Here is a 25,939-nt window from a genome sequence, read left to right as displayed (position 1 = left end):
TCGCTGACGAGAACCAATCATCGGCCCAAGCTGCGTTCCATTATTCCAAACGCGCGCACTCCTTACTGTATATGGAGCGCTCGGAGAGCCTTTGGGTGGCATTGCAAAGCTGCGAAAACAAAAAGCAGGCCTTATCCACACCGGGGCAGACCAGAGCGCAGCATACACACTTGCCTGTATTTGCCAGCAGATTGAATTTGGTGAGTAATGGTTTCAATCGTTTTCACATTTTGCGATATAATAAAGTTACTGCCATTCGTTGCAGCTTGCGTTGAACACTGCCAGAGCTAGCCAAATCTCCCATGAAAAAAAATAGCTCCCGTTAAATTGGCGTCAAGCTTGTGTATTTAGCAGTAATATAAACGAAGAAACACACTGTTGAGTCAAATTAAGCGGCATGCTCTCGGATGGAGGTGGCGCCTCACATCGCTCCCGTCGTCCGCCGGAGATGCGTTATTTTCGGCTTGGATTTGAGCTGACGGCCGGTGTCGGCACAACACCGGCCCGACGAGTGGTAGGAATGAGTCCTGCTTCTTAAAGCTTTTCAGAAATACAGGGATCCCTCGTTTTTCGCGGTTAATGGGGACCAGAACCCGCCGCAATAAGTGAAAACCGCGAAGTATCGCCCCCCCCCCCCCCAATGCATTTATTCAGATTTTACATTGGAAAAAAGATACATATATATGACATGTTTTTTTCACTTTTTTCACCAAAGTATCATTTATAAATGGTTTTCAAGCACTTCAAAATGTAAGAATTATGATAAGTTTTAAACATGTTACTGCCCCACCGAATTATTTTTAAACAAGAATAAAGTAGTAAGAAAATGCTTGGCGTTATTAAATGCTTCATAGTGAGTCTACTCAAACCCTCTCAGGCTTTGGTAAACGGTGATTGACACATGTGCAAAGTTTTTCTTTTTATATATATTTTTTTGTTTGAAGCAACTTATTTGATTGAATAATAAAGACACAAATGTCCTAGCCAAAATGTGGCCCAAACGCAAAACAACATTACTTCAATGGAAGAATGTGTTTCATTTAAGAAAAATAGTTTTCAAATGATTTTTTTGTCTCAAATTTATTTTTGGAATCAAAAACAATTTTTTTATTGAAGTGACTTTTCGGGGGTTAAAAGTATATACTGTATTTTGATTGAAGCAACTTTGTTTTTGATAGAAGTAACTTTGTTTTTTGATTGAATAATAAAAACACAAATCTACCTCCATCGTTATTGAGAGAGAAAGAAATTAAGAAAGCTTTAAAACTAAAAGCCACCGGCGAGTCTGTTTTTTTGTTTTTTTAAATATTTATATTTCATTACATAGACATGCATCGTAGGGAAGGCAGATTGAGGGATTAAAAAAAGGAGTTAGATGAGGCTGCTAAAGGCAGTGTATACCTCATCAGCTGGTTGAATAGCAGACCTGGTAAGAACGAGTTTGCAAGGATAGTCGGGTATTAAATACAATTATAAACACAATTACAATGTTATTTTTCTATAAGATTTTTGTGTCATTGCTTTATTAATCATTAGGTGGTAGAGTTGTTAAGTATGGATAATAATGAAATAATAGTTTTAAGAAAACTGTGCTGTTGGTGGCTCAGTGACCATCTGATGTGGTTTGTTCTCAGATGAACAAGTTGAGGAAGGAAGTTTTGATGCAGAGGTTGAAGGAAGAAAAGAGGCAGACTGACTGAGTCACAGCAGAAAGTGTTGATGACAGTTTTGATTTCTATTCACTGTTGCCCCCTCCCAATTAAAGTATGTCACAGTCGCAGCCAATTATTATCTAAAGCTGGTTAAAATTGAAGTTATGTTGTTTTAAGGTGTATTAAATACTTGTTCATGTGCACCTTTTGATCTACGAGCACCCGCCCCTCCACCGGTCTCTGCATGGCCCTGCTGAAACACAGTGTGGGTCGACAGAGCTCAATATCTTGTTGGGGTGTACAGTGTGCTGGAACATATTTCCTCCACACCCTTCTCACCTTTTTAACCCCTGACCCATTTTCATGCCTGTTTGTTTTTGGGCGCTTGAGTAGCACATGATGGACGGATTGACATAATTTTCAAACCAACCAACACCCGACACGCTCTGACACGAGAAAAAAATAATAATAAAACACTCGGAAAAAATTGACATGTATATACAGTTTCATTGCAAATCAGTATTATGGTGATCGTATTGTTTTTTTGCACTGGCATTAATAAATAAAATAATCCGGTCAGCTCCCCTGTCGTCCCCGCATCTCAGATCGTCAAATGCTGACGAGAAATAATTGTTAGCTCTTTACGATGTCGCCTTTCTACTCTCATTAGTCTGTTAAGAAAAGTGTAGACATATTGCGACATCTCCCGTGTCCGCATGCGTTGTTTTTAGGCGCTTGAGTAGCACATGATGGACGGATTGACATAATTTGTCAAACCAACCAACACCCGACACGCTCTGACACGAAAAAAAATAAAATAAAACACTCGGAAAAAATTTACATGTATATACAGTTTCATTGCAAATCAGTATTATGGTGATCGTATTGTTTTTTTGCATTGGTATTAATAAATAAAATAATCTGGTCAGCTCCCCTGTCGTCCCCGCATCTCAGATCGTCAAATGCTGACGAGAAATAATTGTTAGCTCTTTACGATGTCGCCTTTCTACTCTCATTAGTCTGTTAAGAAAAATGTAGACATATTGTGACATCTCCCGTGTCCGCGTGCGTTGTTTTTGGGCGCTTGAGTAGCACATAATGGACGAATTGACATAATTTGTCAAACCAACCAACACCTGACACGCTCTGACACGAAAAAAAAAAATAAAACACTTGGGAAAAAATTGACATGTATATACAGTTTCATTGCAAATCAGTATTATGGTGGTCATACAAAATATTTTTTTTCTGTGCACATATGAGGTAAATATCGCTGCCATGAAGCCTCCATATAGTGACAGTTCTCTGCCCGCTTCACTGCCGTCACGTGACCGCAGCTCAGCTTTTGCTTGCCTCGTAGCTACCCGTGTTTTAAATTACTGTAAATTTGATAGTATGTCGTCATAGGCAGTCACGAGTTTGTTGAGAAAAGTACTACTCTAAACCATGCTCGCTAGATTTGTGTGGTGTTTTTGTCTGTTTGAGCAGCATTTGATAGGCTCCACGTTAACAAATATGTGACAAAGTCATTTCCTTTCATTTTCTGATTCGTTCACCCCATAGTCATTACTGGAAAATCAAGTTAGCAGCAAGCTAGGTCAGGAACCGGAGGACCGAGTCACTGAACGGGAAGTGACAAAACTCAAGTCTTGCCCCCCTGCCTGCACGCTGGCTGCTTATTGGCCACACGTGGAAGTGAGTGACAGACGCCCTGATTCTGTTTCCGCTCCCTCCCCTGCCCGCGATGAGGCTGGCGTCTGATTGGTCGTGTGCGATGTCAGAAGACGCTGCCGCTTGCTCAACGCCCCCCCACGCAGCGAACAAGCACCAACTTCATAGAACGAATCAGTGCAGATGGTGATTAGTTCGGTCTCGTTCACCCAAACAATTCGTTCAAAATGAACGAATCGTTCGCGACTGATTCAACACTAAATTACGCCAAGATTTCTGACTTGATTTGTAGCTGTTAGTGACATTGTGCTGAGGTGCCTGGTGGTTCAGGTGATACACTGTTCAATTCAAACCTTTGTTTTCAAAAATTAATAGACATATTTTGAAGACTTCCAGAATAAATGTCTGGATTTTATTAGCAAATTTAAATTACATTATTTGAACACAAATCATATTAACATACACAAGAAATACAAACTTGTTAACCCTTTAACACCTAAGCCTATTTTGGCCGAATTTGCATGCATTTGATGTTGCCTTTATATTTCAAAGAAAAAAATGTTCACAATTGCCAAGTTGGGTCCCTTTTTTCAGGACACCTTGAACTTCATGTCCAAACTGTTGTTTTCTTCACTGACCAATTTTAATCCACATTTTGGACCCAAAAAGACAAAAAAATCCGAAAATATTTTTTCAAAATTTGTAATGTTGGTGTCCCATTGACAACCAAACATGCTCGACCAACCGTTTTGAAGCTTGATAATATTTATTCAACTTGTTATGATAAACATTTAATAGAAAAAAATAAAATTGAATAGTTTTATGTTTGACTATTCAACACAAACAACGGGTATGGTCGTAGGCGTTTTTGGCCTTTACACATACTATGGTCAAAACCGGTTATATACAGTGCAAAAATAGTGAGAAAAAAATATATATATATCATCTAACACAAAAAGGGTTTAGAGGATATCTCTTTGTGAAGTTAGGTATTATACCCATCACCTTATCTAAAGTATACACACATGCAATCAAGCTTTTCGAACACACATCTATATAAAACTTGAAACGATTCATACTGAAGAAAAAATATATATAACATTGGAAAAAAAGTATTTTCAAAAATATTGACAAGTAGTTCAGTTCAATTCAATTTTTTCAGGCATGCGACTCGATAGTTTTTTTTTTGCGCACTCAATAAAGTTTGTTTTTGAACAGGTCACTGAGCTGCGTCACATAGAACGTCACACAGCCTACTCTTCTGCCGTTTGAGCGCTGCTGTCACTTCTACTCGCCGAGACGCCGACTAATCCGAGGAAAACGACAAATACAGCTCATCCTATTCCTTGAGTTGATGAAAAAATGCATTAGCTTGCGCTAAATGTAGTTTTCGATTCATTCTGCACGTTTCAAAGTCACTCGCGCAATCCAGCCGGTGTTCATGCCTCCTTTTCCTTCGTTGGCGCCTAGCTCGGCAATTTATTAAAAATGTTCACATTCGGTTCGTCCTTCTTGACATCACAACGGATCTTGGGATATGTAATCTTTTGTGCTGCTTTCGGTTTTGAAAAAGGACAAGAAATGATGGAAATATGGAGATAGATACATGGTACATGCAGCGTTTTAATGCATACTTATGAGTGCAATAAAACTATAAAACTCAAATGACATTATCTCCCGTTTTTCTTGGTCGATTGACTTAAAAAAAAAAACTGGTGTGGACATCAACTTCCGCACTTTCAAATGAGACCAACCAGCGGCACGTGGGTGACGTAATTACAGCGTGATGAAGCTTCAAAAACGACATGCGTAAACCCGTCGCTACCGACACGTTCGGTGTTAAAGGGTTAATCATCTCTTAAGTAGGGCTGGGCAATATGGCCTTAAGTACGTATCACGGTAAATTGAGCAGATTTACCTCGATAACGATAAATGACGATAAATTCGCCGAAGCGGACTGTTACATAATTTGAATCAACGCATGGAATACAAATTAACCGTTTCTCGTAAAATTTATTTATCAGCTTTCAATTTAACAAATGTACATGCAGTCTAAACATTAAGTATTAAAAAATAAATCTTGTAAACAATAAAAATTCTTGTGTGAACATTTATAACAGCTTGTATGACTGGAAAAATGTACAACATTATAAAAATCAATATGACGACTGTGCAAACATGTCATTGTAACACAAATGACTTGCAGCTTTAACAGTACACTTCAGACTAGAGATGTCCCGATCCGATATTTGGATCGGATCGGACGCCGATATGGGCAAAAAATGCGGATCGGTATCTGATCGGCCGACACGGAAAAATTCCGATCCAGTTTTTTTGAAAATCCGGTCCGGTTTTTCCAGCGCACCGATATACATAATTCATTCCAGTTTTTGCTTCGGTTTCCCTAAAATCCAGTCCGCATTTTACGGCACTCCTTCAACACACGACAATACCGTCTCCCAATTTACCAAGAGACTTTATCGGTAAAAATGTCAGCTGTGTAGGATCATTTCACCTTAAAGGACGACAGAGACGAAGAGGCAGATTGCAACATACAGTGGGGAGAACAAGTATTTGAAACACTGCCAATGGCAGTGTATCAAATACTTGTTCTCCCCACTGTATGCCACAATAAAGTCAAGCGTGGTGGTAAAGCTGTAAGAAGTTTTAATAGAACCAACGCAACTAACGCTGGCAGAAACTTTTGCTATGCTTGTGACAAACTGGCACTCGACAGTCCCAAAGCCCAGGGAATAACAAGAGTCATTGCCGAAGAATTCCTCCTGGATGACGAGCCATTATCTCTCGTGAGTAAAGGCGCACCATCCAACACTTTTATGCTGCATTCCAGAGAAGTGCGAAGTCGGATTTATCCCACCCGGATGGTACCAGTTCCGACCTCAAAGCGTTCCAAGCAAATGTAAACAACAAAGATGGCTGATCGCGACGAGGTGTGTTTTATTTTGGCCATCCAAAGACATTTTGACCTCCAGCGAACCTGCCTTCCTATAAGCGATCAAATAGTAGAGGAAAAACGACGGCTGCATTATTGCCCACACTGTAAACTGCCTTTTTTTAGTCCTTTGCTGATCGTCAATATAAAAACATAGCACAACAAAGATAATTCACTGTATGAGAAAAAATACATCGCGTCTCAAATAAACTTGATTTACTTCATTATTGTGTTATCATTCAATACGTTTTCTTGAGCGCCATTTTGTCCAGTGATGTCAGATTGAAACAACTTGGAAGTCGGGGTAGTTATTTTTTCTCCGACTTCGCGACTTGGACCTCCCAGTTTGAGTGGCGTTCCAATGATCTTTTCGTAGTCGGAGGTCGGAAAAGTCCGACATCCCACTTTTCTGGAACGCAGCATTAGAACCACGGTACAACATGCCCAGACGTCATTACATCCTTCAGCGATTCGGCCGTGGAAGATTCGAGAACAATTCAAAAACATCCAAATTCCGATTATTGAAATATGTCAAGTAAAGCGGAACTAATACACAGCGCGGTCTTCGGGACGCAATGCCGTCCATCATGCTTGTCTAATAGATATCATATGTATATAGAACTAGATGCAAAATGACAGACTCGACACCGTTAGCAAAACGTGCAATAAAAACTACGTGTGTTAGTTAACAGCCGCCATCTTAAAGCAGGAGACTTCCCTTGTAGGCTGTTGTAGTGAACCTTTCAAGCGAACGTAATTAACTTTTTATCTAAAATACTCCTAAATCGGCAAAATCTTGACTTGAATCTATCTTCAAAACAGTTTTAAAACTTTCACATGTTAAAAGTAGACAGAAGGGAAATTATGGAATAACGGGAGCAATTTTAACAACAGTTGATATGCAAAATTAAATTAATTGAATGTAGTTTAAAGCTGCTGATACAGAATGGGGACTGGAGTATTTTATTTACCGTTTTAAAATGTTAACGTGATACTGAAATAGTCGTTTATTTAAACCTGAGAGGCTTTTTATACAATTATTGTAACTAATGCACGAAATATTAAAAGCATCTAATAGCTTGGGGGGTTTGTGGGATTTTCTACTGACAGTTTAGAATATTATTTGCACGTTTTACTGACTGACTATGCCATTTCTGTTTGTTATTTATAATGTTTTGTGTTTCACTGAATAAACAGGTCAGTTTCTTGTTACCAATCGTTGTGTGTTATTCAAACTCACCTAATTCAGCTGGCTAGTTGTTATCAAGAGGACTAAAACCCTTTTCAACATGAGTCTGACAACTAAGTAAGGAGGCTAAATAACTTTCAACTTTAATACATGCTCAGATAGGCCGGTATTGGATCTGAAGTGCAAAAGAATATCGGTATCGGATCGGAAGTGCAAAAACCTGGATCGGGACATCCCTACTTCAGACAACTTATTGGTAATGGCTGCTGTGACATAATTATTCAACACAAGTGTTTACGTCATGTTTCAGGTTTTTTTCCAGAACATTTTTTAAAGCATGCACCCCCCACACAGACACAACCAGATTAAAGCTGTATTGCTCTGATGCCAATGAAACATTTAAGATTTCATGTTGGCAGAATAAAGCAAACACCTACAGAAAAATAGCTGTGGCCGTTAAACTGTCATATATAGGCTTCACTGTTGGATTATACTTTATGCTAATTGCTTTATCATCATGAAAGGTTTCAGAGAAATCACACAGAAATACCAAATAACGCGACAATATGATTGCTAGATGATGTCCGTGCCCAGTCCACTCATTAATTTCAGCCGTTTCGACAAGGTTAGAGCCGCTATCCGACTCCCATCACGTTCATTTGTACCGTTAGCCGCTAGCGCTAGCCTGTTGCTTGGCTACCAGAAGAAAGCACTGAAAGCATCCTCTCCTGAAATCGTGAGAACCAGGGAGGACAGCGGATGAAAGCCCGCCTGGAACCCGCCAAGAGATTACGTAATGTCGGGTGAAAGTTTGGCGAAGCTCCCTTAAACCCGGCTCCATCACGTTTGCTTGTAGCGTTAGCCGCTAGCGTCAGGCTACCGGTCTTCTGTTTGTTTGGCTTCCTGAAAACCACGTGACTCCTTACGTAAGCGCGCTGACTGCTTTCTTAAAGGGGAATGAACATAGCCGAACAACACAGTCAAAGCGGGATGAAAAGAATATATTTTCTTGTTTTATTAAATTACCGAATTTACCGACATGGTCTAAATTACGTCGGTCATCATGAAGAATTTCGGTAACGGTAAATTTTCGGTTTACCGCCCTGCTCTACTCTTAAGTACCCAGGAATACAAAAAAAAAAAACATTTTTCTTATTACCACTCAAAATGGTCTTAATAAATATAACAACAAAAGTTCTTAGTCATGTAATAACAAAATAATTAAAATTGGAGCCTTCCTTCAGGACTAACACTACTGTTTTTGTCCACAGGCACAGTCAGACTCAACAAAAATGAAAGCTCCTTTGGGCTGCTTTCAGACCACATAGGTCAAATAAAAACGAAAACTGGGAGAAGGGGGTAAACCTTGGTTCACTGCATTTCTTACAGCTGAGCAGAGTTTACTATATTTCTCACAGTGTAATTATTGTTAACATAGTGGAAAAACACTTACAGGAGGACACTTCTCCTGCACCTAAGCAGCGTACTACTCAGGTTAGCAAGTTCACACAGTTTTTCGTAATGGTAATGCCAACTCTATTACTTCCATTACTTCCCAAAAAACTGTAGGTCAAGTCATCACCCAATCAAACGTGCATTTGAGGGGGAAAAAAATGGAGCGGCACTTTCAGCAATTTAAAAAGGGGTAAATGTAAGTCTGAACATAATGAAAATAATTCATTTAATGATGGTAGGGTCAATTGTATCGTTGCAACAATCTAAATGACCTATATAACTGAACACATTATAAAATGCAAATAAGGTTGCTTGAAAGTTGGTGGGGACAATTTGAGCATCCTGAAAAGTTGCTAGTGTTTTGTCCCTACAGTTGCTATGCAAACCTACACCCTTGACACCAAGTTAAAAGTTTTTCTCAAAATATTTGTCCGAACTTTGTCACCAGCCAGAAATGTATCTGTGTGAGAATACCCAAATACGAAAATGTGGTGCTGCTGTTTTGAAGTGCTATGTTAATTCTGGCAACACATAATCATGATTTAATGTTATAATAAACACAACTACCAGACATTTAAAACAAATATTGGTACAGTGCAGTGTTTTTAAACCTTTTCTGAGTCACGGCACGTTTCTACATTGAAAAAAAAAACAACAAAAAACCGGCGGCACACCACAAACCAAAAATGTTCCAAAATTATTTTCTGCACAGAATATTTAATTATAAAATAATTTCTCAGTATTTATACTTACTCAGTGTGAAACTTAAAGAGCATACGACAGGAGAAAAAAGTCTGAGATAGCATTATTATGTGAATTAGAATCATATTTTGAGACGATTCGACTATATACAACAATTTGGCAAAGCGCAGATGACGAAAAATTAGTCTTTTAATCTGCCGGTTAGCCACGCCTACCATAATAGGGGTCTAGCGTCCCCAACTGGTGGATGACGTCAGCGGGAGACTGGGCTCATCGGTTTTACTATTCAGCCCATTGAGGGGAAATCATTCAGAATGAGGAAAATGCGACAAAGAGACCCGCAAAAGTTCAGTGTTTCAGTCTCTCTACTCCAATATTTTTACAGGATATTCTTTTTATCCAAGTATTTTTCCCTAATAGCTAAATAAATGGATTGAGAAGGACTCGTCGAGGGGGAACTATTCACAACGAGGAAAACGCGACGAAAAGAGCTGCAAAATGTCATTGTTTCAGTCTCTTTGCTTCAATATTTTTACACGATATTCTTTTTATCCAAGTATTTCCCCCAATTGCTAAATAAATGGCATGGTCATGACGAATAAGTCTTGTGCTAAATGGAATATGAAATAATAAAAATGCACTTATTCAGGACGAGATGGCAAAATTACTCCATAATGGTCAAAACTGTCGACTTCACCTTTACTGTCGCACCTCCCGAACGATATTTTATGACACCTAAATCGGACATATGTCATTTCCCTTCCCCGGCTTCGGAGAATGTAAACAAACCAAGAGGCGTGACAGCTAGCCGACATGCTAACCCGAACCGAGTGATGTTTCAAAGTCTTCGAAGCGGAAAATCACACATAACTACCTCGGATGTTTTGTCATGACGACTGGGTTGTCGATTGTCTTCGCCGGAGAGCAATTTAGAGCTCGTTCCCCGGAGGAGGGCGGCTGCAGTTGTTGTGCAGCTAACGTGCAGCTAAGGTGCATGAGGAGAGGTTTTTACATGCCTATCTATGATCAAACGTAAATAGTCCTTAATTTAAAGAAAGTTTGTAGTGTTTACTTTGTAATCGCTGTATTCGCGGCTATTTTTAACTCAAAGTTGCAATTTCTGATCTATCGGAAAATTTGACAGAACAACGGGCACATGAGCACAATAAGCCGAATATAGTGCTCTCCCGGCAGATGGATGTGCGACAAGCCGCTGGTGTTGTGCCGAAAAATAGCCGCCCCGCATGCATGTCAGCCACAAAATGCAAGCCACCCACAGTACATATTAAAATGATCCCAGTATTTGACATAATACAAAACACAATGTTTACTCACTTCCTCTTAAGTCCAATGGTCCCACAGTAGTAGGGCTTGTTTTGGCCAATATCCACGGTGAATGGGAACCTTTTGAAACTCCAAAAAAGCGCACACGCCTCTCCCTCATACAGCAAGATTTTTCTGCAGCTGTTTGGCTGGCGTGATGCGAAAAATAAAAGTATTAATCCGCAAAATCAGCTGAATCCTTAGTCCTCATACACAACAGTACGGCTGTACAGCGAAGAGGACGCCTTCACCCGTACACGTCACAGCGCCCTCCTCCTCAATGCAAGACCGAAGCCGGAAGTCACTCATTTTCATGGCACGTGATTCAAAGAACTAAATAAATATAGCGATCGCTTCCACACACATCCAAGCGGTCCATATCATTCAGGAGTATAAAATACCGCGTGAATTATGAAATAAACATGCTTTTTCGTGTCACATGCACTTTAAGCCTTATTAGATTAATACAAAGCTAATACAAAGCTTCTTCAACAGCTCTCATTCTATCTCTGTTTATTTTTCATAGTAGTTAGGGTCGGGGTTATATTCAACACAAGCTGTATTGTTTGCAATAACAACAAATATACAAACATAGGGCGAGACAAGTCACATAGAATCAACAATTTACAACAGGTTTAGGAAGGGACCATTAACGGAGTGCAAAAAAAAAAAAAAGTGAAAATTACCCTTGCAGTTACGCGTTAATAATGACATGGTTGTTTTGACGAACTCGTCTAGATTATATTCGTAAAATTACACCGAAATCCAAAAGCTCTTTATCTGCCCTTCAAGAGAAGTCAGCATTGCTGTCCAGTCCAGTCCAACAGAGACACCTCGTGGCTATTCATAGTAACTTTACTGGGCTCGTGCGTAAAAGTGCCACTAAAACTCTTTAAATGCTTTCTCCTAAATGTGAATTTTACCTAGATATTGTTATTATCACAATGATTCATGTCCAAGAGCCGACTGCCACCGTTGAGAAGGTTTTATTCATTTTCGAGCAACGTAAACAGTCTGAGCTGCTCCAGCTTTTATTTTGTTACTTCCGGTCTCCAGTCATGTCAATTTGAATATTACGCTAAATATATAGTTGCAACCGTTTCAAGATATAACATTCAAATTTAGTATTTATATTTATTATTTATATTTACGATTTAGCATACAAGTATAAAATTCAGATTTAAAATAAATATTTCGGATATAAATTTCATATAAATATTTAGGATATACACATCAGATTTAAATTTGGGAAATACATTTAACATTTACATTTACGATTTAAATAAATATTTAGTTCTGGATTTACACATTCAAGTCCAATACTTATTATTCAAAAATAAATATGTAATTTTTTGCTAAACAATGTTGCGTGCAAAAAAAAAAAAAAAAAGGACTGTAAAAATTTCACACCACGTTTTTAACACTGTGTGGTGCTATATATGAGAAAAATTTCAGCATGTTCTGCTTTACAAACGGCGCCCCACGCTCGGGACACAATGCAGTCCATTCCTCATTGCGTCCTGAAGACCCCGCTGACTGTGTTTTAGTTCCGCTTTACTTGACATATTTCAATAATCGAAATTTGGATGTTTGTGAATCGTTCTCGAATCTTCCACGGCCAAATCGCGAATGATCTAAGAATCGGAAATTTCGCACACCTACCTGCCACAGTGTGGGACTTTTTGGATTAGGCGACAAGTTCAGCAACAAGTTAACTGGCTTTGAAGACTTTATTATTTACCTTTGTAGTTTTTCTCAAAAAAAGTTGCCTGTTTCTCCGTGTTTTCACAAAGGTGAACAAAATAGTCCTTACTTTGAAGCGACGGGTGTTTCGTTCGGAGATGCCATTTTAGCTTGCTTGGCACCATGACGCTGTTGGCTCGTGTCGCGTACAAGAACAGCTCGGATTTCTAGCCATCAGCCACCTGTCCTCGACAATGTGTTGGAATAAAACACTGGGAGGATTGACGGTCGTCACATATGGAGAAAATGGAAAGGACACTTTCGTGTATATCGACACTTGACGAGTCTAATGATGTACAGTAGATGTGCTGGGGTCCACATTGTCGCGGAAAGCAAGATGGCTGATGGCTAGAAATCTGAGCAGTTTTTGAACGCGACAGGAGCAATACTTCGCTCATCTGCACACAAACTTTCTACGTACTCCTTCCTAGCGGTGCAACGGTTTGCGGTTCAAAGCCGAACCGTACGGTTTAGGAGTGGGAACCTCAGGGCACCTCACGATACGATACGATTCGCGATACAAGGCTCACGATAACGATTATATCACGATACAGCGATTATCGATATATTGGTCAGAAATTGGATACATGACATTATACGATACAACTGTTGAAATGAGAGAAAAAAAAAAAAAAAAAGATATTTAAAAATAGAAAAAATACTGTTTAAGTCCTTTATTAAACAGTGACACCTTTTCTGTGCAACATTGCTGTAAAATATAAATCTACCGCAAATTGTGCCCCTGCACATATAGAGGAAACCAACCACGACCACTGATATCGCTTGGAGAGATCATGATGAATGGCACCCTTAATTTCTTTAAAGTTTTAAATCTTTAAAAAAATAAATAAATAAAAAGTGCCGTATGTGTCAGCAGTTGAGCTTGGAGTGGGGCAATGATAAAATTGGTGGGTCTTTTCTTCGTATATGAACTTTGTTGCTTGGTTTGAGCACTTCCGCTATCTACTTCAGCATTTAAGATGTCAGACTTGCTCAGTCACAGTCTTCCTCACCTTAAAAACAACAAAATAAAACAAAAAATATTAGCTACTTCAAAGCGTTTGAGTTGAAATCCTGATTTTTTTTTTTTTTGTGTTGGTAGTATTGAATTAAAAAAATTATGAATTGAATGTATAGAAATTAAAAATTCAATAATTACCTATTTTTAATATGTAGGCTACATCAATAATTACCTATTTTTAATATGTAGGCTACATTAATTATCATGCACATCACTTTATATATCTTGCAACCTATTCAAACCATTTTTATAGCTTATTGTATCAAAATGACAGTAATAACAGTTTGTGTAGTAAACTAGATGGAAATTGGTTCTCAAATAAATCGGTAAATTCATGTGGGCTTGTTCGATATTCATTTTCATCCAGTTTAGGGTCCTGGTTTATTTTATATCATTCAACACCAAATGTCATCAAAATAATACATGTAAATTAAAAAGTCAATTACATTGCAAAACTTTCTTATCTCAAGTGATGAAAGCGAAGCTCACAAACTCCAGTGTCCATTACGTCACCAGCTCCCAGTGAAACTTATTTTTCTTAGACAATTCTTGCATACAGCAAAGTCCTTGTTCACCTTACTTCCTTTCTTGTTGGTGTAAAATCTAAAGTGTGTCCCCATGTGTGATATGTAGCAATATTTTTCTCATTTTTTCCTCCACCGTTCTCACAGAGCTTTTTTATTTTTTCAACCAACTTGGAGCGTCCTTTCTTCTTCTCTAGACAACTTGTGCGCACTTTACCCTCACGGCCACTCCCGCGCGCCCCTAGTGGACCGCCAAGGAATTGCTCAACAAACATTGAGCAGTTTACAGCATCCATACTCCATTGTATGGCCAATATGTTAAATAAAAGTATCGATTCTTGGCGGGAGCATATCGATAACTCATCGGGTTGCAAAATATCGCGATATATCGCTGTATCGAGATATTGTCACACTCTTAGTACGGTTCGCCCTGTACTGTTCAATACGCCTTTATAAACCGCGCCTTTTCGTTTTTGCAATTAATGTATTCCGAACGCTTGTGGAATGAATTGATCGAGCTCTGTGTGCCTGTGTGTGACGTGAAGCACCGCTGTGGAGAAATTCCCGCCCCGCAATTAAATGTCGGATCGCTGTCAAGCACCTGTGTAATAGAAGCCAAGTAACGCCCTCTCTTGCCTACGAGCGAAGTGAAAGTGAAACAAGAAAGAAAACAAATAGCTATGGCGAGCGGAGGAGTGGAGAGACCGAATTTTGAGGAAGCACCGGCTTCTTTCAAATCTGCGGTGTGGCAACATTCTGGTTACCCCGTGGACTACAATGCGGATGGAGAGAAAATATTGGGGGGAAAAAAATTGCAAGCATTGCTCAGCGCTTGTTCCCCATGCTAATGGCAACACTTTTATAACATGACTCCGGCACCTCAGCCGGCATCACCCACAGATATCACTTTCTCAGGGTAGGACAACCCCGAAGATGACACCAGTGAAAACACACGGCGGGCTTCGTTAATTTATTTGCAACGCTTGACCCGCGTTACATTGTTCCCTCGCGGACATATTTCTCCAACATCGTAATCCCGACATTTATGAAATGGCACGCAAAGCCATCGAAGATCATTTCGCTAAAGCACATAGTTTCGCCCTGACCACTGATATTTGGAAGTTGGACGTCCCGTGCTACAGAGTGCTACTACCTAACTGTGACGGTCCACTATAATTCATACCTGTCAAGTTGTACGGTCTCGTCTTAATTTGTACAAGTGAGCACTCATTTTTAAATGTGTACGCCGTACGTTACATTCAAAAAGTTTGTCGTGCATTACGTTTTTTTTTTTTTTTTTTTTTTTTTCATCCGTTCGGATTTGGTCACTGCAACTTTTTATTTAAAATACTCCTAAATCGGCAAAATCTTGACTTGAGTCTATCTTTACAGGATGAAACAGTTTTAAAAAATTCACATGTCGAAAGTAGACAGAAGGGAACTAATGCAAAACGGGGGCAATTTTATCAACTTTAACGGTTGATTCACAACATTAAATGTCCTCCAAACATAGCAAAGATTACTATGTTTTTGCGTTTGTTTGTTTTTTTAATGAAAAAAACAACAACATGAAAGGTATCACCAGTTACTTTGCCAAGTAACTTTTTTACTACTGTGTGTGTATTTCAGTAGTCAGTCACTACACTAGCCAAAGAGCTAAGAGGCATTTTAACAGTCGAAAATGTTTACATTTTAAGTGTTTATTTCATTTTTTTAAAAGCAAAATAAAGGCAGTTTAAAAAAATTAAAAAAAATGCAAAAAGCAAACCAAAACCGGACCGAAACCGTGATCCCAAAACCGAGGTTCAAACCGAACCGTGGGCTAACTGAACCGTTGTAGCCCTACTCCTTCCTTCCTACTGCAACTCCGCCTCACGAAATATACACGTATCCTACCCACCACGCGTTACAACTGGCATCCGAACATTTTTCCTGGATCCTCAGTCAAGTAAGGGATCCGTCTATTTTCTGGATCCGACGGTCCCACCGCGTCTGCAATATTGGTTTCGGATCTGTCTATTTTTTTTATTCGTCGGTCTCACAGTGGCTTTTCGGATCAGTCTATTTTTTGGAATCCACGGCCTGATCGCGGCTGCAACATTGCCATGGGATCGGTCTAATTCCTGGATCTTCGAGTGAGTAAAAAAACATGGATTTGGATTACTATTGCTATCTTTTTTTGTTGACTATTCTTCGTGGGAGTTTTCCCCAAATCATGCCAAATAATCAAAGCACTACGGCACGCTACAGTGACGACAGTGACTCTGACATGGACCTTACAACAATGTTGGAGTTCGTCAGGGAATGCAAGTTTGCATACTGCTGAGCTCCCGAGTGAAGAGTGGTCAGGGTGGAAATATTTTTTGTGAATAAAATTTGCATAGGTGGAAGCTTCTCCCCTTTTTGGTACTTTTATAAACGTATCCTACCTACCACGCGTTACAAAGTACAAGACATGGATTACACAAGGTGTGCTCTTTGGCCTGTACTGTATGTAGGGCTGCAGCTATCGAATATTTTAGTAATCGAGTAATCGACTGAAAATTCTATCGATTAATCGAGTAATCGGATAAAACAAATATATTTTTAGGTGAAGAGCAATTATAAATATACATGAGAAAACAAGACATTTCATCTAATTTTGAACCATTTTCAGTCATTCAATGTCTTTATTTTCGATGTATATTGTTGAAAACAGCCAACAATTGCATCTCAGATGTAACTAGAATTAAAAAAAAAAAAAAAAAAAAAGACTAATTCACTGCTTTCACTCAAAAAACTTTAGATCTTATTACAAAAAATATATATATATATCTTAACTAAAAATGCCGTTATGCTTGATAACACACATCACTTAAAAGTTTGGATTTTTTCCGTCTTTCAATTGAATTTCTCTTTGTGTCAAGCCATTTTTAAGTTCTAGTTAAGTTTTAAGTTAGTCTAAACTGCAAGTCCTGATAGGATTTTGAGTTTTTGCAGTGTTCAAAATAAATGTATGATACAGGCTGTATTGGAGCACATTAGCACCAGTGCAACTTGGTGTTTTATCCAGCAATGACTACTGAGCTAAAATTGATAGTTAGCATGATTAAGTTTTTATTTTACACCCTCATCACTCCACAATGCTATGTTATGTTAAAGCATGTATGTAAGACACGTTAGCCAAGCATCGACAGTGGTCATAATTAATAGAAACCTAGCCCTCCGCAGGGCTAACGTTACTTCAGAACAGTAACGTTAATCTTATTTATTAGCGCTTAGCGCTCTTTATTAGCGCTTAGCGCTGTACTGCTTTAAGATGGCGGCTGTTTACTAAAGCTGCCCAGACGCGGCCGAGTCTGTCATTTAGCATCTAGTTCAACATACATGTGATCTCTATGAGACGCATGAGACGCTACCTGTACCAACGTAGCATCGTGCGGGCTAGTATTTAGCAACGTTGGCGTCGTTTGTGGCGGCTGTCGGCTGCAGTAAGTTTTTTTTCCCCCCCCTTCTTCCTCTCCGCACGTGACAGCGCGTTGTCCCGCATTAAAAGTAGTCCGAGCAAAACGTGATGCTTTCGAGCTGTCAAAATAAACGATTACTCGAGGTGAATAAAATTACTCGGATCAGTTTTTAAACTCGAGTTACTTGAGTTGCTCGAGTACTCGTTTCAGCTCTAACTGTATGTAAAGCACACGGCAGCTCTGGATGCTAACAATCTACATAATTATATTGGGATAAGTTTGAAAACGCAATATGCTTACCTTGAATATCTGCCAATAAAACCGGAGTTCCCAACAGCATACACTCTCACTCCCAACCAGAGTTCCCAACAGCATATGCTCTTTCGCTCTGTTGTCATTGAGTCCTTTGCCCAACTTTTGTCTTAATGTGCTTACTCTCATTCACGAGGTCAATTTAAAGTGAGGAGCCTCATTGGACTTTTTGAGCTTTTTTTTTTTGTTTTTTTTTTTATCTGTTCCTATCTCGGATTTATTTTTTGGGGGGTGGCAGTCTATCAAAATTGCAGTGACTCATCTCATAATGGCCTGTTATGTTTTGACTTGTTAATCAGAGCAACAGTGCTTTCGCACAACAGGCACATTGGCTTTGTGATCAACGTGATCAACAGGCGTGATAAACAAATGTACAGTATATTTGTTTGTCAATTTGTCATGAAACCGGCAACTTTCCGTGTCCGTTTTTTTCTGATTTGCCATTTAGATGTCGCGTGACGAGTGTGGCAATGCCCTTGCTGCAAACTGCTGCCTGCGCCTGAAGGAGGAGGCTATTTCAATGAACGATGACTACCAGTTTGCATAGTTATCAGCCAATCGGACATTGTTGTCATGGGAATAAGAGCCCATAATGCAAGCGTGAGCATGCGCACAGTTACGAGCACACGCACAAACACACTAGAGCTGCAGCTTTTGATTATTTTTGTAGTCGATTAATCGATGAAGTATTTAATTTGAATAAATGAGTAATCAGATGAGGAACATAAAAATTTAAAATAACTGAGCTGAGCCTCAAATGGTATAAATAATTAAATAAATGAATAAATGAGGATCCATGTACAACAAAAGAACAATTGGCTAACTTAAATGCTAACTTTTTTTTTTGTACAATGCTCTTGACAAATGGTTCAGACTAGGGCTGTCAAACGATTAAAATTTTTAATCGAGTTAATCACAGCTTAAAAATTAATCGGAATTAATCGCAATTCAAACCATCTCTAAAATATGCCATATTTTTCCGTAAATTGTTGGAATGGAAAGATAAGACATAAGACGGTTATATACATTCAACATACTGTACATAAGTACTGTATTTGTTTCTTATAACAATAAATTCACAAGATGGCATAAACATTATTAACATTCTTTCTGTTAAAGGGATCCACAAGAAAGACTTGTAGTTCTTAAAAGATAAATGTTAGTACAAGTTATACTAATTTTATATTAAAACCCCTCTTAATGTTTTCGTTTTAATAAATTTGTAAAATTTTCAATCAAAAAATTAACTAGATACACTAAATACACCACAAGGTGTCAATGGCGAGTTTTAAATTAACTTAGAAATCAAGCCAAATAGTGTGTTTTGTCCCTTGACTGACGCCGAAGTTTCTTGTTTACTGGTCCATCCATTGTAATTCACGTCATTTGAGTGCTGGCTTCACAACATACTTGACCTCTGATAGTTTGTATATTGTGAATTAATATTGCCATCCAGTGTATTTGTTGAACTAAACGAAATGTTTGAAAAGCGTTTGACCAAAGTCTGAGTAAGTTTTATGTGTATGTTGCATCGCTATTTTGATTGGGAATGCCAGCTCTTTGCACTGTTGTTTAACTGTGTGAGAATAGGGCCTCATTAATACAGATTGAAGCGCTTTTCTTTTTGTGGACATTATTTTCTTTTTTTAGAGAGATTATTTTTGTTGTGCTTTCACCAAATGATACTTATGTTTGTTGTGAAGGAGTTGCCGAAGCTTATGCCAATAAATGGCGCGGTCCAATGAACGTCTGTGTCCACTCGCCTTTTGTAATGTTCTGATATAGAATTATCCGAGGCACCTTGAAGTGCACGCGGTGCCAATACTGTTAACTCACATGATGCAGGAGTGAGTTAGAGTTACGGCCTGCCGAGAGCCGTAAGCTGTGCTAATGTTGAAGCTGAATGTGCTAATAAAGAAAACAAGTACCAGCATGTCGTGTGTGGTATACCTTTGTTAAGAAAAAGCACAAAACAAGACACCTTTCTCTGCCGCTTAGCTCTCAAGTGCGTCATTGTAATCTGTTTGAGGCAATGCACGAGCGGGTCATTCCGCGCATGCGTTAAATATTTTAACTTGATTAATTAAAAAGATTAATTACCGCCCGTTAACGCGTTAAATGTGACAGCCCTAGTTCAGACACATTCCCACAAAAAATCAATCAATCAATAAAGCTAAATGCAAACACATTCAAAACAAACCATTACAACACCAATTTAATTGAACGAATACTCGAAGCAGCAAAATTTCATACGAATCTTTTTTTCTAACTGAATACTCGAGTTAATCGATTAATCGTTGCAGCACTAAAACACACACCCTCACTCTCGCAGCCTGTTTGCTGAAAAGACAGTCCATAAACTATATTGTCTTCTTTCAGGTTTCAGAAAATATCTTGGTCCTGAGCAACAGGAGTTGGAGATGACTGGCGTTAAAGAGGAAGTAGAGCATCTCCAGATCAAAGAGGAGTCAGAGCCTCCTCAACAGCAAAAGAGTGAAGAACAACTTCCACCCAAAAAGGAGGAGGAAGAGCTGCCATGCGTTAAAGAGGAGGAAGATATCCCCGGGTCGACTGGTGAGCCGAAGCCTGGGCGATATGACAAAAAAGATCACGATAAAAGTTTTCTGATCATTGGAAATCAATCATTGTCATATTTTTTTCTTTAAAATTTGAAGTCTGACTTTTGCCACTGAGTGAAAGTTGACAAAATCTTTCGTGCCAGAACAAAGATCCATGCATTTTGACAAACTACTACACAGCATTTCACAAATATGAGGAACATTGCCAAAATTAAAAGTAAACAAAATGCAGAGCATTGCACAAAGACATGCAATCTCAAAAAATTAAATAACCAAAAATACACTTATTTCAATTTACACTCGGCAACATGTTATTAAAAAAAAAGTCTTGTGCATGAAGTTTTAAGGTGTCTGACAATGTCAACAAAATGGACAAAAGAAAATGTTAATTTTTAAAAATGACAAATAGACAAACAAGATAGGCATTAATTTCAAGGTTACGGGCAAGAAAAATAAGTCTGTCCAAGGTATCAGGCTTTCATATGGGCAAGTTCACTAGAAAGGATGTTTATTACATGTGGTATTGTATGCTACTGTATCAAATGGACCACTTGGATGTTTGTGGAAGCGATCGATATAGTTATTCAACTTTTTGAATCCCGCGCCATGAAAATGATTGTCTTCCAGCCAGAGTCGGAGTGACGTCAAAGAATGAGATCATCCTCAAAAACAGTCATCCAAATGTTTGCAGGAGGACTGCCAATTCAGCTGATTTTGCGGAATAATTTGTTTATTTGTCACGTTACGCCAGCCCAATGTGTTGCAGACTTTTGTTGCTACACCAGGGAGAGTGGTGTGAGCCTTTTTAGGTTTCCAAAAGATCCTGTTCACAGCGGAGAATGGGCAAAACAAGTCCGACAATCGAGGGCCCATTGGACGGACGAGGAAGTAAAAAAAAGTGTTTTATAATATGTCATACTTGAATCATGACACGCGTTTCAATAAGGAGTTGGCTTGCAAGGCAAGGCAAATTTATTTATACAGCACAATTCAACACAAGGCAATTCAAAGTGCTTTACATCACATGAAGATAATAAAAAATCACATTAAAATCAATAGAATGTAAAAAGAAAGACAATCGAAATAAATAAAATTATACATAAAAAATCGCGTTTAATCACGAATAGAATAAAAAAAAAAAAAAAAATACTACTACTACTACTGCTAACAATTGAAATCAGCAATGGAGTTAAGCACAAGAGGAATAGAAAGCAAATAGACTGAAATATATTGACAGTTATGGATATGCAGTGTTAAACAAAAGCGTTTTTAGCCCTGATTTAAAGGCGCTAACAGTTTGAGCATATTTCAGACCTTCAGGTAACTTGTTCCAGAAGTGAGAAGCATAATAACTAAATACTGCCTCACCCTGCTTGGTTCTTGTTCTTGGAACATACAGGAGACCGGTTGCAGACGTCCTTAGGGGTCTAGATGTTTCATAGGAATTAAAGATGCACGATAATATCGGTTACCGATAATTATCGGCCGATAATAGCAATTATGACGTCACACAGATAATACAGATAAAAAAAAGAATCTACCGATAATGCAATCCGATAATTATATACTTGATTTAGCCTCCAAATGTGCGCAACCGAGGCAGTTTTCTCCACTTCTCCACCGCCGCCTGATCAACCCCTCTCCTCTCTGAAGCCCCTGTGGGAGGAGGGGTTGAGGAGTACGGCGTCATAGATAAGGCGGTGTTTTACACATCAGTGTTGAGGCGCTCTCACTAGCGTGCGCCGTGCGTTGCTTTTCTCTCGCCATCTACAAAACATGCACTGCAGAAGTTTCACGAGGCGTAAAGAAAGCGTCCTCATTGAACAGCACTAACCTAGCAGCCATTTAAAACTTCATCACAAAGATTTTTGGAACGAATACGAGGCTGCTGCTGCTAGCGCGAATGCTAAAGCTATTGTAAACACAAATAAACTATAAAGGAAGCTACGGGGCTTGTGACGATACAGAGACGCTGCGGTCCTCCCAGAGTCGGGTTGTTTGGGAAAGCAGCCCAAAGCGGGTGGTAAACTTCCATCTATGGCTAAACACCTCACGAGACCGATAGTCGACAAGTAGCTGTCTTCCGACGGAGGCCGCCGGTCCGGCAGGCCGCCGCCTCGCCCTAGGCGGGCAGAGCAGAGCCATGCACCGAATACGCCACAGCGAGCCGGCTGGGGCGGGCGGATATCCGGTACGAACTTAGCTGCTGCCGCCACTCCGGTTCAAGACAGAGGCCTGGCGCAGGTGCTAATTTGGGGGCTGGACGGACTGAAGGGCACAGGCGGGAGGAAATTCCTGAAATGACCCGATAGCCAAACCCTTGGATGAAAAAATAATGCAGTTTCTACGACCACGATTCTTCGTGAAAGACATGCTGATCACGTCAGTTTTACCACGGACATTTGGACAAGTGATGTCAAGTAAGCACAGTGTTTCCCACAGGATTTTAGGAGACTGTGGTGGGAGGGTCTCTGACCCTCGGGGTAGGGTGTGTGTGTACATTTTCAAGCCTGGTGTATCTCTTTAGGGCATTTTGAGACCAATGAATGTAATATAAATTGCTGTATGCGGTGTCGCCGGATCGCGCCAAATGCAGCAGAATGCAGCAGACAGTAGTCCCGTAGCCTGGTACACCAGACTCAGCGGCAATATGTTCCAATCTGCGGTAAATTCGGTTTTACATGACCAAAAACACATCGAGTCGCTAAAACCAACAGTCTGTCTCGCGCTAGCCATGTTGAATATGTTGAAATGTCTCTCGCTAGTTTCTTGTCGCTTAACCGACGTCGCGTCAGCCCGTCGCTGATTGGCCCGCTCCGCTGTCTATTTGCTGTGGCTGGCTGCGCCCTGGAAACTTTTTTCTGCTTAATGGTGGCCAGACTCATACTCTCATAGCCAGGCATGAAAATGGGTCGGGGGTTAAAAAGGTGAGAACGGTGTGGAGGAAATATGTTCCAGTACACTCCAACAAAATATTGAGCTCTGTCGACCCACACTGTGTTTCAGCAGGGCCATGCAGAGACCGGTGGAGGGGCGGGTGCTCGTAGATCAAAAGGGGCACATGAACAAGTATTTAATACACCTTAAAACAACATAACTTCAATTTTAACCAGCTTTAGATAATTGGCTGCGACTGTGACATACTTTAATTGGGAGGGGGCAACAGTGAATAGAAATCAAAACTGTCATCAACACTTTCTGGCTGTGACTCAGTCAGTCTGCCTCTTTTCTTCCTTCAACCTCTGCATCAAAACTTCCTTCCTCAACTTGTTCATCTGAGAACAAACCACATCAGATGGTCACTGAGCCACCAACAGCACAGTTTTCTTAAAACTATTATTTCATTATTATCCATACTTAACAACTCTAGCACCTAATGATTAATAAAGCAATGACATAAAAATCTTATAGAAAAATAACATTGTAATTGTGTTTGATTGTATTTAATACCCGACTATCCTTGCAAACTTGTTCTTACCAGGTCTGCTATTCACCCAGCTGATGAGATATCCACTGCCTTTAGCAGCCTCATCTAACTCCTTTTTTTATCCCTCAATCTCCCTTCCCTACGACGCATGTCTATGTAATGAAATATAAATATTTAAAAAAAACAAAAAAAACAGACTCCCCGGTGGCTTTTAGTTTTAAAGCTTTCTTAATTTCTTTCTCTCTCAATAACGATGAAGGTAGATTTGTGTTTTTATTATTCAATCTAAAAACAAAGTTACTTCCATCAAAAACAAAGTTGCTTCAATCAAAATACAGTATATACTTTTAATCCCCAAAAAGTCACTTCAATTAAAAAAAAATGTTTTTGATTGCAAAAATAAATTTGAGACAAAAAAAAGCATTTGAAAACTATTTTTCTTGATTGAAAATTTTTTTTCCATTGAAGTAATGTTGTTTTGCGTTTGGGCCACATTTTGGCTAGGACATTTGTGTCTTTATTATTCAATCAAATAAGTTGCTTCAAACAAAAAAATATATATAAAAAGAAAAACTTTGCACATGTGTCAATCACCGTTTACCAAAGCCTGAGAGGGTTTGAGTAGACTCACTATGAAGCATTTAATAAAGCCAAACATTTTCTTACTACTTTATTCTTGTTTAAAAATAATTAGGTGGGGCAGTAACATGTTTAAAACTTATCATAATTCTTACATTTTGAAGTGCTTGAAAACCATTTATAAATGATACTTTGGTGAAAAAAGTGAAAAAACATGTCTTATATATATGTATCTTTTTTCCAATGTAAAATCTGAATAAATGCATTGAACACGCACAAAAAAAGGGGGGGGGGGGCGCTACTTCGCGGTTTTCACTTATTGCGGCGGGCTCTGGTCCCCATTAACCGCGAAAAACGAGGGATCCCTGTATTTCTGAAAAGCTTTAAGAAGCAGGACTCATTCCCACCACTTGTTGGGCCGGTGTTGTGCCGACACCGGCCGTCAGCTCAAATCCAAGCCGAAAATAACGCGTCTCCGGCGGACGACGGGAGCGATGTGAGGCGCCCCCTCCATCCGAGAGCATGCCCCTTAATTTGACTCAACAGTGTGTTTCTTCGTTTATATTACCGCTAAATACACAAACTTGACGCCAATTTAACAGGAGCTATTTTTTTTCATGGGAGATTTGGCTAGCTCTGGCAGTGTTCAACACAAGATGCAACGAATGGCAGTAACTTTTTATATCGCAAAATGTGAAAACGATTGAAACCATTACTCACCAAATTCAATCTGCTGGCAAATACAGGCAAGTGTGTATGCTGCGCTCTGGTCTGCCCCGATGTGGATAAGGCCTGCTTTTTGTTTTCGCAGCTTTGCAATGCAACCAAAGGCTCTCCGAGCACTCCATGTACAGTAAGGAGTGCGCCCGTTTGGAATAATGGAACGCAGCTTGGGCCGATGATTGGTTCTCGTCAGCGAAGCATCTTGAAGGATTTGCTGACTGTGTTCTTAAGTGCTCAGTTTACGTACTAAGTTAATCACATGATGATAATAATAATAATAATTAAACAAAACCTCCCGAACCCCCCCCCCCCCCCCCCCAAAAAGAATTTCTCCTCGGATCTACGCAATTCACGTAGGTCGCCCTTTTTTGACTTCAAAACGGCGAATTTCGCCGAAAGGTGAGAGATTTTCATGCCTGCATAGTACAGCTATGAGTCTGGTGTACCAGGCTAGTAGTTCCGTCTATGAGCGCGACCTGTTGGCGCGTGTGTCTGTGTGTGTGCACGCACGCTCGCGCGGCTAGTAGAGTGGAGTGGGCTACAGCTGTAATCGGCTGACTGACGCATCTGATCATTATCTCTTTTTTTTTTTTTTTTATCGTGGGGGGGGGGGCAACCGAGACTGTGGCGGGCCCAAACG

At 39.5% G+C, this 25,939-nt stretch overlaps 1 protein-coding gene across 4 annotated transcripts in view; it reads left to right on the top strand.

Annotated features, from left to right (window-relative positions):
- LOC130906335 (gastrula zinc finger protein XlCGF8.2DB-like) overlaps positions 1 to 25,939 on the top strand; it is a 61,215-nt gene that overhangs the window by 6,210 nt on the left and 29,066 nt on the right. For 3 of the 4 annotated variants that reach the window (XR_009061306.1, XR_009061305.1, XM_057820573.1), the window contains exon 2: positions 20,371 to 20,565. Coding sequence is in view for 2 of the 4 variants with exons in the window: in XM_057820573.1 (XP_057676556.1) it covers positions 20,371 to 20,565 (195 nt within the window). In the remaining 2 variants the exon portion in view is untranslated. Of the gene's footprint in view, positions 1 to 18,439; positions 18,592 to 20,370; positions 20,566 to 25,939 lie in introns of all 4 variants that reach the window. The other variant, XM_057820574.1, reaches the window with a different exon arrangement.

The sequence above is a fragment of the Corythoichthys intestinalis genome, chromosome 18 (assembly GCF_030265065.1).
Source record: "Corythoichthys intestinalis isolate RoL2023-P3 chromosome 18, ASM3026506v1, whole genome shotgun sequence".
In the NCBI taxonomy this organism is placed as follows: Eukaryota; Metazoa; Chordata; class Actinopteri; order Syngnathiformes; family Syngnathidae; genus Corythoichthys; species Corythoichthys intestinalis.
The sequence above is the reverse complement of the archived record's forward strand: the minus strand, read 5'-3'. Positions and strand labels throughout refer to the sequence as shown.